Genomic DNA, 13019 nt, shown 5'->3' with positions numbered 1-13019 from the left:
CACTAATGCCTATAACAAACACATTTTGACCTGGAGGTCTGTTGTACCATGGAATGTCAGCCTTGTTTCTTAAGAAGCTCTAGTCACACAATTGTTAAGCTCTTGGTTAATAAACAAAAGATCAGTAATTCGAACCCACTAGCTGCTTCATAAGGAGCTCTGGTAGCATAGTGGTTACAAATTGGGCTGCTAATCTCAGGGTTAGCAGTTCGAAACTACCAGCTGTTCTGCAGGAGAAAGATAAGGCTTTCTGCTCCTGTAAAGATTTACAGCCTCAGAAACCCTGTACAGGGTCACTATGAGTTGAAACCGATTCCACGGTGCATAACCATCAACCATCAGCTGCTTAATGCTCAGCTCCCATAAAGACTTCAGCCTAGGAAAACCTATAGGACAGTTCTACTTGATGTCATGCAATAACAACACTTGCTTCTTGGGAATCCCTGTGTGGCACAGTCAACCACTCAACTACTAGCTGAAAGGGTGACAGTTAAACATACCCAGAAGCACCTCAGAAGATAGGCTTGACATTATACTTCCCAAAAGTCATAGTCTTGAAAATCCTAAGGCATGATTCTACTCTGCATGCATGAGGTCCCCATGATTCGGAACTGACTTGACGTCAACTAACTACATGGATCAAGGGATATCATTGCTGATGTCAGATGGATCTTAGCTGATAGCAGAGAATATCAATAATAGCTTGCATATGCAGATGACACAATTTTGCTTTCTGAAAGCAAAGAGGACTTGAGGCACTTACTGATTGAAGATCAAAAACTAGTCAGTATGCACATGCTAACACTGGTGACAGGGCAGGAAATATATAACAAGAGGGAGATTAGCAGAGAAAAGATGAAGGTAGTATGAAACACAGGGAGGAATGCAATAGGTAAAGTGAATCAAGATAAATACTATTAACTGTTGGTACATGGAGGGGATTGCAACCATGTAATGAAGCAAAGTATATGATTGGTTGAATGTAAAACTGATGTGCCCTATAAACCTTCACTCAATTCACAATAAAAAGTTTATTTAATAAAAGACTAGTCAGTATGAATTGTACTTCAACATAAAGAAAATAAAAATCCTTACAACTGGAACAACAAGCAACATAATGACGAAAAGAGAAAAGACTGAAGTTGTCAAACATTTCGTTTTACTTCAATCCACAGTCAATGCCCATGGTAGCAGCAGTCAAGATATCAATGATTTGTTACATTGAACAAATCTACTGGCAAGAGCTCTATGAAGTGTTAAAGAGCAAAGATATCACTTTGAGGACTAACATGTTCCATGGCATTTTCAATCACTGCAGTTGCTGTGAAAGCTAGACAAAGGACAAGGAAGATCAAAGAAGAATAGATTAATTTGAATTATGGTATTGTTGAAGAATACTGAATATACTACATAGTCCTGGTGTGGTGCTCTGGATTAATGTGCTGGACTGTAAAGTCAGTTTGAACCTCAAGGTTGGTGGTTCAAGCACACCAGCTGCTCCTGAGAAACCCAAATACAAGGTCACTATGGCTCAAAATTGACTCAACAGCATTTAACAACACAGATGGTCAGAAAAGCCCTAGTGGAGCGCTATAGGATAAGCACTGGACTGCAAAGTCGGTTTGAACCACAAGGTTGGTGCTTCAAACTCACCAGCCGTTCCTCGGAAACCCTATATGGAGTTACTATGAGACAGAAAATGACTCCATGATACTTAACAACAACAACAGATGGCCAGAAGAATGAGCAAATCTGTCTTTAAAGAAATACAGCCAGAATGCTCCTTATAAGCAAGGATGATGAGACTTTGTCTCATGTACTCTGGATATTTTAACAAAAGAATCTTAAAAACTCATGAGGGCCATTTAAGGTGCAACTATTGGTTGCTCCATGAAAGAAGAGTGATGAAAATTGAAGATATTAGTCCAATGGATTAATGGAACACATGAACATCAGTCTTCCCAACTCTGAGACCATAGGAAACTAGATGGTGCCCAGCTACAGCTACCAACTGTTCCAAAAGGGATCACATTAAAAGGAATCCCAGATAGAGTAGAAGAATTGTGGAATAAAACTCAAAATTATAAAAACGATCAGGCTTACTGGTCAAAATGATACTGAAGAAACCAAAGACTATGGCCCTTGGTCACCTATTCAGGTCTGAAATAGAGTTCACCCTCATTACCCAATTTTCAATCTAGCAGTAGATAAATGTATAGGGTATACTCACCATGGAATGGTCAACCATTCAAGATCAAAAGGGCAACAAATGTTGCCTAAGGACAAAGCTCTGAAACATTGGGAAGGAGAATGGAATGGAAATAAGAACCACAGGGAGGAAGTGGGATGACTGTTGTTACATGAAGGAGATTGCAGTCATTGAGATGAAACAAAGTGTGTGATTTGTTGAATGTAAAACTGATGATCTGCTCTGAAACCCTACACTCAATTCACAACAAAAAGTTTTCCAAAAAAAAAAAAAAGGTGGAGCCATTCTCTGAAGAAAGAGATCATGCTTGATAAAGTAACAAAACAAAAAACCCAAACCCCTTGTCATCTAGTTGATTCTGATTCAGCCAAAACATAGTGACCCAATAGTAGTACTGGCCCATAGGGTTCTAAAGCTGTAAATCTTTACAGAAGCAGACTGCCACATTGGTCTCCTGCAGAGCAACTGGCAAGTTCAAACCACCAACCCTTCCTTAGAGGGTCAATAAAAGTGAGGAAGACCCTTAATGGGATGGATTGACACAATGGCTGCAACAATAGTAAAGATTGTGAGAAAGATACAGAACCAGGCAGGCAGCATTTAGTTCTGTTATATAGAGAATGGCTGTGAGTGGAAATTGACTTGAAGGCATCTAACAACGCTTGTTTCTTGAATATAAATAATAGTAACAACAACCAACATTTATTGAGCACTGTATGTCAGAGTCAGACACTGGATTCAAGTGGATTATCTCATTTAATACTCACAATTGCCCTAAGAAAGAGTTTCTGTTATAAATCTAAATATTTACTAAATTCTTCCCACCTGGAGAATAGGAGAGATAACATCTTTTCTTTTTTTAGACTTGTCTCCCTAGGTAGGTTGGGCTCTGTGAATCAAACAATGGAACATTGTTTTTCTATCTCCCCCTCAGGGCCTTGAACAATGCTGGGCAGGTACCATCTTCAGTGGACACTAAATTAGGGTGAGTCACTGAATTAAAACATTAGAGATTCCTCTGCTTGGCTACTAATGTCATTAGGCTCAGTTGAGGGCATTTTTTTTGTCTGCTTCTTCCTTCTCCCATCCCCCACTATGGGTAGTTCCCAGGAGCAGCCAGCCAGTGGTTTCATGCTTCTATGCCTTTAGTACACAGTTACCTCTACCTGGAATTCCCTCCTCGACTTGCTGGCTGGCCCACCCTCTGACTCAGCAGATTTGGGGATGTGTCCCACTTGTTCCTAGACCACATCTCCCTCAGAGTGAAGATCCCAAGTGCTTGTCCTTGTTTTTTGATGTGTCTCTCTTCCTTACCCTGAGATTCTTCCATGCAGGATAAAGATTGTTTCATCTCAGTACCCACATGTAGCATCTAGCACAGCATGAGACACATAGTAGGTTCTCAATAAATGTTTAAAGAACAAGTGAAGCCCTCCATAAACTGGTTTCAGACATTCTGCCTCTGCTCTCTGTCCCTCACCCTTGCCCCCTCCCACTTCACCCCTCCTTGTGTTTTTGTTGGACATTTTATTGTGAATTGGGTGAAGGTTTACAGTGCTGATCAGTTTTCCATCCAACAATTCATACACATTTTGTTTCATCTCATTAATTGCAATCTCCACAATGTGATGTCCCTTTTCCCACTTCCTCCTTTTGTTTCCTGTTTTCATTCCTCCTTCTTTTCTTTCTGAACTTTGTCCTTGGGTAAATGCCATCCTTTGGATTTCAAATGGTTGATTATACTGAAGTGTACATACCTCAGTAGTGTTATTGTTCTCCTTATAGATCTAGCTATTGTACGGCTGAACATTGAGTCAAGGGGATGAGTTCATTTCCACACTAAGAGTGAAAATAAAAATGGAGGGTGAGGCCATAGGCTCAGAGGACTCCATCATTGACATACCTCCTTCCCATTGCTCTATCTTAGTTCAGTCCTCTACATCTCTCACCTAGACTGGTCCGCAGCCTCTTAGATGATCACTTTTGTTTTAGCATCTCCCCACCCCACACCCCCATAGCACAGACACATTCAACCAACTATCCGTATACATCTGATTCAGGTAATCAGTCATCCTCTGCTCACTAGTCTTTAATGGCTCCCCCACGTGATCCTACACAACTCAAAAGGGCAACCCCTCTACTCTGTCCTCAGTTCACTATTCATCTCCCACTGCTCCCCACACATTACTCCATTGCAGTTCTCTTGATACAACACTCCCTACTTTCATCAAGGAAGGGAGATACAAACAATGGCCCTTATCCTTAAGGAAGTTAGTGCTTGCCACTCCCATCCTCCACGACCATCTACCTAACATATAGGTAGGAATCTATCTAAAACCCCCAGTTGATCAAATTATTCCCCACTTGGACCCTACAGTGGTCCCTCGTTCTCAGTATGCAAAGTCTGGGATTTAGAGACTTCTCTCACCTCATCCCCCACCTGTTACTTCCCCTCTCCCTCAGCTCTTACCCCAATTGGGAGCTCAGGTTTCTCCCTTGCTCTTTACAACTTTTCCTGTGACTCAACAGCATCACTTCCTGATGCAGGTCAGAGACTCCTATGAGCTCACTTAGCCCCTAGGCCTGCCTCTATGATGCCATATATCACACTCATCCCACTGCCTCACCCACCAGACTGAGCTCCAGGGAGGCAGAAACAAGATCTAATCCCTTTTTTTTTTTTTTTCAACCAGCTCCTAAACCTTAAGAAACAATACCTGTCATAAGACACATCCTTAAACTCGTTTTAGAATGAATAAATCAATGAATGAATCAATGAGGCAATATTTTTAATGACAATAAACAGCAAAATCAGAGCTACAGAATTCCTTTCTGGTAGGTGACATTTCTAATCTTGTTCTCTTCTTGCTTGTTGGTATTTTTTCACATTTCTGTAAGGAGTGTATTTTTGCTTTCATAAGAAAGAACACCAAGGGAAACTTCATTTGAAAAAATAAATTCAAGAATTTGGGAATTCAAAAGAAAGGAAATATCCTCATCCAGCTGTGAGAATGAAAGGAGGGCTTAAGAATTTCTACAATGGAAGGGTACTGAGCTAGTTTTGAGTTGAGGGGAAGCCTGCCCAGAACTCAGCATCTGGAGTAGTAAAAAGGCAGTGGTGACAGAATCAAAGGTGACACAGGACAGAGGGTGTAAAGGGTGGCATCATAGAGTCATAGCAACAAATGACTACAAACTGTTTCCCCTGGGGAACCGAAACGACACATCGAAGAGATGTATGCTCCCAGACTGGCAAACCTCAGCCAGATTACTAGTCTGTGATTAGTATTGGATAATGACTTCCATTCAGCTCTGATCTGTCTTTTAACCTGGATTATCATTCCTCCTGTGTGGCACAGTAGGTCTAGAAGCACTAGACCGCAAAGTCCAATTGAACCACAGGGTTGGCAGATCAAATTTACCAGCTACTCCTCAGAAACCCTATACAGGGTCACTATGAGTCAGAACTGACTCAAAGGCAACAACAATATAACAATTTCTCCTACTTCCAGTGTGGCGTCCTGTTGTGTGTAGCACTGTAGGGTAAACACTGGATTGCTAACCGAAGGGTCAGTGGTTCAAACCCACTAGTCGCGCCTCAGAAATCCTATACAGGGTCTCTATGAGACCCAACTAAACTGCATTATAACAACTCCCAGGATGGGATTACACAATAAACAAAGTCCAAATGAGTTTTCTGTGTTCATTTACTCATCTGTAGTGTATAATTTCACTTTTTTGCTCACCACATCAAAGATTTCACTTCTAGGTACGGCTGGCATCTCTCTCTCTCCCAAGCCCACTGTTGTTAGCACAGCAGAAGGAAACAATGTCCGATCCTGGGCCAACCTCACCATTTTTGCCACGCTTGAGTCCATCGATGCTTGGCCAATCCATCTCGTTGGGGGTCTTCCTCTTTTTCACCTACCTAATCAAAGCCTCTTCAAATTTACAACCTTTGACAGGGACAGAGTACCCAAGAAGCAAGGAAAATACTGGTTTACTTGTATTTATTTGCTCATCTGTAGTGAATACTTTCATATGAAGTTACACAGTCATAACACTGTTCACCACAAATCCACATAGCGTGAAGCCATTCACTACAGAGGAGTAACTAAGCATAAGTAAATCCGGGTTGACAGTGCTTATTGGGTAACTACCCCTGCCTACTCCACAAGGTGTGGCAATAGATTATGCTCAATGAATAAAGAGTTTCAAGGAGCTGCCCAGGGGAGAAATAAGGCCAGGGAACTGTCCTTCGCAACCTTCGAAAAGGAACCCAAAGCCAAAAGAGTTTTAGATCACCTGGCATCTCTCCTTGGCTAAAAGGTCTTTAGCCCCAAGGACCCTCTTAGCCCCTAGGACCCGGAAGGGTCTACCGGAGTAGAGGGTCCAGCAGGAAGCCTAGCATCAACAAGAGAAGAACCGGAAAGGCAAGTTTTCCTATAACTCCTAGGTAAAAGTGATGGGGGGGTGGGGGGCGGTGGTACTCTGAAAACATTCCAAGTTAAAAGGCTGAGCCCGAGGGAAGAGGGGAATGTGTGAAACGGTTCGGATTTGGGCAGGAGCCCGAGTTTGTAGGAACTTGGGTGGTGCGGGCCGCAGGGCGTGGGCGGGGCAGGTGGGTGGGCGGGGCAGGTGGGATCGGAGGCGGGGTCAGCGGGACGGACCCATTGCACATGCGCACCGCACCCGGCGCTCACCGTAAGGAGTGGCACTTTTTAAAAGTACAGCCCGGAGGCTGACTCTAAGACTACAGACAGCTTTTCTGTCCGACGCTTAGTCCCGCCAGAACAATCTAGTCCCGCACCCGTCCAGCCTAGGCCACATCATGCCGGTCAAAGGAGGCACCAAGTGCATCAAATACCTTCTCTTCGGATTTAACTTCATCTTCTGGGTGAGTGAGCGCGACTACCGCACGCTCCTCCCCGGGCCACCTGTTCCTGGACCCAAGCCCGCGCACCCTGGGACACTGTCCGCGGCTGGGGCGCCGACAGCTGGCACTGCCCGAGCCGGGCAGACACTGGGCGGGAAGAGAAAGGGCACTGCGGCCACCAGCTGGCTTTCCTTCGGGTCCAGAGACGGGCAGGGCGGGTACTTTTGATGGGACGCGTTGGGGGGTGCTCCTCCGAAGTGAGAAGGCTGTTTGAAAGTGGTGATCGCTAGTGGGATGGGGACTCTAGAGACTGCCCTGGCCCTCTCCTTTGCCGAGGGATTTGGATTAGGGTTGTGTCTGCTCCCACCCAAACCCCTCCAAGCGGGTGGGGAAGACGGCAGGGAAAACGGAGCACCCCTCTTCAAGTCCCAGAGGATTGGGTGGGGGTGTTGTTTGTGACAGGTCTCCTTAGTGGTTTGGGAAGTCTGGAGGGGACGATGTGGGCGCTCTGCGTGATTTGGCGCCGGGAGGATTCCGCAAAGAGCTGTTGGCACTTTTACTGTGGAGGGAAGCGGGCAGCCAGTCGGGATCTCTCTACACTAGAGAGAGTCGAGACCGAGGTGTTTTTCGACTATTCTGGGTAGGCAACAAAGTGGAGAGTCGGCCCCTCTTCGCTGGAGGAGGAATCTCGAAGGACCCTATTCTCTCAGACTTTGAATATGAAGCCCTGAGAAAATCCGAGCTCCCTCGAAGCTACCTGAAAGACTAGCTTGTCCTGATTTGTTTTTCTGAAGGGCGATAAGTATCTTAACTCGAGAGAACTCCCGGAGAGTTGGGGAGAGGAGAGGCCGATGCTATCAGCATCTCCAGTGGGTTGAGTCCTATGTTTCTCCATTTCCGGGAGGTATCAGGTGGGGCCCTCTCGCTGCCCACCCAGGAGGGCCTCTGGCGACGTTCCACCCCACCCCACCCCCACCTCCGCTCACTCAGCAGCAAGGTGGAAGGGCCAGTTAATAATCTAAACATCACAGTACTCAGCTAGGAACCCCTAGGACACCTACACCCAGCTACTGTAAATGCGAAGTCAACAGAAAAGGAGAGCGTCCACCCCACACCTTCCCTTGGGAGATTGAGGGACTACCCAAGGACAGAAGCAAGAATTAGGTCACCTGCTTGTGTCCTGGTTCCGAGGCCAATTCCCTTGCACACAGGTGGACAATGTTTGCCTCTCTGGAGGCAGGAAGGGGCTCCCTGGTGGTGTATGGGATTGAGTGTTGGGCTGCTAACCACAACATCAGCGGTTCAAACCAACCAGTCACTCCAGGGGCTAAAGATGAGGCTGTCTGCTCTGTTAAAGATATACAGTCTGGGACACTGGGAAACAGTTCTACCTTGTTTTATATATATAGTTGCTCTGAGTTGGAATTGACTCCATGGCCATGGGTGGTGTTGGGTTGTATTGGGTTTGGAGCAGGCAGGGATTTGGAAAGGCAGTCCTGTACCTTCTCCAGGGAGATGGCTGAGAAAATAGCTTTATGAAGAGGGAGCTGGTGCATGGGTGGAGACCTCACCATCACAGGCTTGTCCCAAAGCATGGGCTCATTCCCCTAGTGCTGGTCAGTGGAGTCCCCCAGGAACCTTGGGGCAAATCAAAGATTCCAACCACCTCCTGGATCTGAAGGGTTGGTAGGAAAGCACTTGTCCAGAAACTGGCCTGTCCCTGCAAGGCACCACAACCCACACAAACACTGAGAGCGATACAAAGGTGTGGCCCTGCTCAGCTCTTGACTGCTGTAAGGGAGACCCTAGCTGCCATGGGCACCCCCTCTTGCTGGTATTCCCATTATGTCCTAGCTGGCTGCCAAGCTAAGCAGCCTTTTCTCACCAAACCCTTGGCACCAGAAAAGAATGTTTGGCTGGCCCCACCCCACCCCACCCTTGTACTTTGAGGAGTTTTCTTCTCACCACCCTAGCACACTCCCCCTTTCTAGGCTAGTCTGTTAGTCCTCAGCTATCTGCCTGGGCTCCAGGGGTTAGGGAAACAGGGACCATGCCACAGACCGTCACAAAGTGCCTCCACACACACACACACACACCTGTCCCATGACTTAAGCAAGAGTCTGATGGGAGGCTTCCAAAACCACCTCAATATCCCTCTAGCCTCTTGCCTAAAATTAGTTATCATCAACTCTGACTCACAGTGACCTCGTGTGCATCAGAGTAGAACTGTGCTCCGTAGGGTTTGTAGTGACTGGTTTTTCAGAAGTGGAGTATTAGGCTTCTCTTCCAAGTCATCTCTGGGCTGTCTTAGACCTCCAACCTTTCAGTTAACAGTCAAGCATGTTGACCCAGGGACTCAGAGTCTATTGCCTGCTGGCATGCAGTCTGTTGGTACTATCCCCAACCTGCCTCTTCTCTTGTGTTCCGTGCTGCCCTGCCTGGACTAGGTGGTCTATGTAGTCTGAAGCAGAGTCACTCACTGTTGGAATGTTTGGGTTTAGAGTTGGAGATGACTTTAGAGGTCATCCTAGCCAGCCCCTTTATTCACAGTGGGAACGCTGAAAGTCAAGAAAGGGAGATTGGTTTGCCCAGAGTCACACAGCTAGTCAGAGACCAGTCAAGACTACAGTCCTCTTCATTTCTATCACAAAATCACCCAGGGGATCTGATGATGGACTAGTGTATGTAGGCAGGTGAACAGTTGCTCTTTTCCTGAATTACCTGTTGCTCTGCTACCACATACTGGAGTCTGTATAGCTGAAGCCCTGTCTCCAGGGAGATGATGGGATAAAGGAATATTGTGATCCATTTGTATACAGAGTTTTACAGTTTACCAAGTCCTGTCTTTTCCCATGCAACATGACCTATGATAAAGCTACAGCAGGAAGCACTATCCTCATTTCACTGATGATCAAGAAATTCATTCTCGGAGAGGTTAAGTGACTTAGCCAGGGTAATATATACACATAGGTTGGTCTCAGGTCCAGCACACTGTCCATTACAACATGCTGCCTGGCCCAGCGGGGTTTGGCTGTTATGTGGAAATGGAAGCAGGGTGAGAACAAATTCTCAAAAATAACTTTGAAGAGAAGCTCCAGGATCTCAGGGACTGCATGGATGATTGTGAATTCACTACTGCTTTTTCTCCCTGGAGACCAGTTTATAAACTTGGCGTTTGAGACCTGATATGAGTTGTGACGGGAGCCCTGGTGGTGCAGTGGTTAAGCGCTCAGCTGCTAACCCATCAGCCCCTCCCTGGAAACCCTCCAGGGCAGTTCTACTCTGTCCTATTTAGGTCTCTGTGAGTCGGAATCTACTCAGGGGCTACTCAGTAGATCTGACTCATAGAGACCTAATCTGCTCATAGAGACCCAATCTACTATGGACTCTGAAAAGTAGTTGTGAGGCCAGGGGCCAAGGACCTGCCCCATGAGCAACGGACCCAACAGTGGGGTGGTTGGGTGGCTGCCACTTCCTTGGCCCTCATTTCTTCAGGATACTTGATAAGGCGCCTGCCCTTTCCCAGTAGGACCTCTGACACCCACAGCCAAACCAGCAATCATTCTGTTCTTCCAGCATACCAAAACTTAAACATCCCAGCTCTATTTCAGTTATTTCTGCATTTCCTTCAGACCTCCCTACCCACTCAGCCCCCACCCCCATGCCCCCAAAAAAAGATTGAGGGGAAAAACATCTTACTGATGTCAGGATGACAACACAACTATTTCAAGGAGACCTGGGCTAAGGCTGGGCCAGGAATGTGTGTTTTCCGTCCACCACTGCCCACCCCCTCAAGTCCTGTACCAGAGGGCTTCCTCTAAATGAGCCAGCAGGGAGCTGAGCCCAGGGCCAAGGATGGAAATGATTGGCTGTATCAAAAGAGCCAGTCCCCACTTTCCTCTGCCCCTTTGCTCCCTCACAGATGAAAATAGCAAGCAGTCTCTTTTTCCCAACAAAAAATGGTGTCACTTGGCCCTTACAGAAGCAACTTGTAAATACGAACAGAGCCCTGAACTGATGCATAGCAAATTTCCAACAAATAGTTGTTGTTGTTGTTGTTAAGTGCCATCGAGTCGGTTCCGATCCATAGCAACCCTGTATACGGTTTCCAAGGAGCAGCTGGTGGATTTGAACCACTGACCTTGCAGTTCAACCGGCTGCAGTCTGGTGCATTAACCCACAGCACCACACCAGGACTCCAACAAATAGTAGCTATTGTTATTTCTTGGTTGAAAATAGATGGAAGCAGTAAGAGAGGGTGGGATTAATTTCCTAAGAGGTGTGGAAGTTTCAACCACAGACAATGCCAGCAGCACTCCAAATCTGCACACATTCCTCCCTTTTCTTCCTTCTTTTCCTGCACCCTTGCCAACCTCATTCATGCCACTCCCAAATCTGCAAGTCCTGCATCAAAACATTGACTCCATTTCACATATTGCTACCCGTTTGACTTTGGGACAGCCCCACTTGTAAAAATAAAACTGTATGACAGAGAGACCTGTGACAGCAGAATTCTGGGTCTGGGCAGAGTACAGACCAAGTTGGGTTGTGGTAGCAAAAGCCCCTGCCACCTAACTTGCTGCTTGGCCCGAAAGTTGTTTGATACTGGAACTGAGTAAGGAGTTGGGACTTGGCATAAAATGGCTTCCAACTTCTGGCATTCCGACAGCCTGAGCGGGCAGTAAACCTGGCTGTGTGTGCTAAAGCTGGCAGCTATGGGGAAGGGTGAGGCCGGGCTAGGTGTCTGTATCTGCTAAGGAAAGTAGACTTTCTCCCCGCCCAGAATCTTGAGGATTTGTCCCCACTTTTTCCACAGTGATGATCGAGATCTGATTCCTGATCTTTAGAGGAGAGGAGGTTCTACACACACATACCCCCCACACACACACACACCTGTTTTTCAAAGTGGCCAATAGCACCATTCTAGACCCCTCTCCCCTGCTCTTTTCCCAAATGAAGTGGCTGCTGGGTAAGACTTCAATTTGGAACTGCTTTCTTTGAGAAGCAGCCTAATGGAGGGGCAGCTTCACCACTGTGTGTCCTCCTCACTCCTTCCTTCTGAGCAGAGTGTTAGCCAAGGAGCTTCCCTCTTAAACACACAGCAGGATGTCCTGTGTCTGTCTCTGTTTGTTTTCCTGCTCAGTTCAATTTTACGATGCAATGTGGCTTCTGGAATTGCTCATACGGTTCAGAACTTAATAATAGCTCAGATTAAGAAAAGCACCTTGTCTTCTATTGAACACCAACCTTGACAATTCTTCCCCAGGTGTGTTTGACTGTCAGGGTAAAAGGATTTGAGGTCACTAGATTACCTTGGCTTCCATGGTCATGCTACTGCCTTGTTGGCTGTGCGTTCTAGGTAGACGATGTATTTCGAGTTGGGGAGAAGAAGAAGCCTGAGAGAGATCTTACATCCATGTTTACATTCAGTGTTTACCCTCCCCTCACATGGAAAAATAAAGAAGCGGGACTTTATCTGGACTTACCACACGTCTTTTCTACCAAAACTTGCAGAAGCAGTTAGTTACTGAATTAACTCTTACATACTGAAGAGCAATGACTTCATCGTTTCAGGGTTTGAACGTCTGTATAAGAGCCTGTCAGATCTATGCACTCAATTGTTATTGTTGCTCTTGTATCAATTCCAGTTCATGATGACTCCCTATGTGTAGCCTAGATCTGCTCCTTAGGGTTCTCAAAGCTCACAGCTTTCAGAAGCAGATCACCAGGCTTGTCTTTCCGCAGTGCCTCTGCTTGGTTTCCAATCACCAACCTTCCAGGGAATAGTCAGGCACTTAACTATTTGTGCCAGACAGGGACTCCTGCTCTCTTCCGGAAGTCCCTTGCAACTGAAGGAATTAAAAAGACCAAATAGATATTCTTAAAACATTTTTAAAAATTTTTGTTTTTGAATTCTGACTGCAGATCACTTGC

The 13019-nt window shown here is 46.0% G+C and overlaps 1 protein-coding gene across 1 annotated transcript in view; it reads left to right on the top strand.

Annotated features, from left to right (window-relative positions):
* The first annotated feature begins 7035 nt into the window (after positions 1-7035).
* CD9 (CD9 molecule) overlaps positions 7036-13019 on the top strand; it is a 42842-nt gene continuing 36858 nt past the window's right edge. The window contains exon 1 of the mRNA XM_006862667.1: positions 7036-7106. Coding sequence (XP_006862729.1) covers positions 7041-7106 — 66 coding nt within the window. The 5' untranslated portion in view covers positions 7036-7040. The remainder of the gene's footprint in view (positions 7107-13019) is intronic.

This window comes from Chrysochloris asiatica, unplaced genomic scaffold (assembly GCF_000296735.1).
Source record: "Chrysochloris asiatica unplaced genomic scaffold, ChrAsi1.0 scaffold00050, whole genome shotgun sequence".
Taxonomy (NCBI): domain Eukaryota; kingdom Metazoa; phylum Chordata; class Mammalia; order Afrosoricida; family Chrysochloridae; genus Chrysochloris; species Chrysochloris asiatica.
This window is presented reverse-complemented; position numbering and strand designations above follow the sequence as displayed.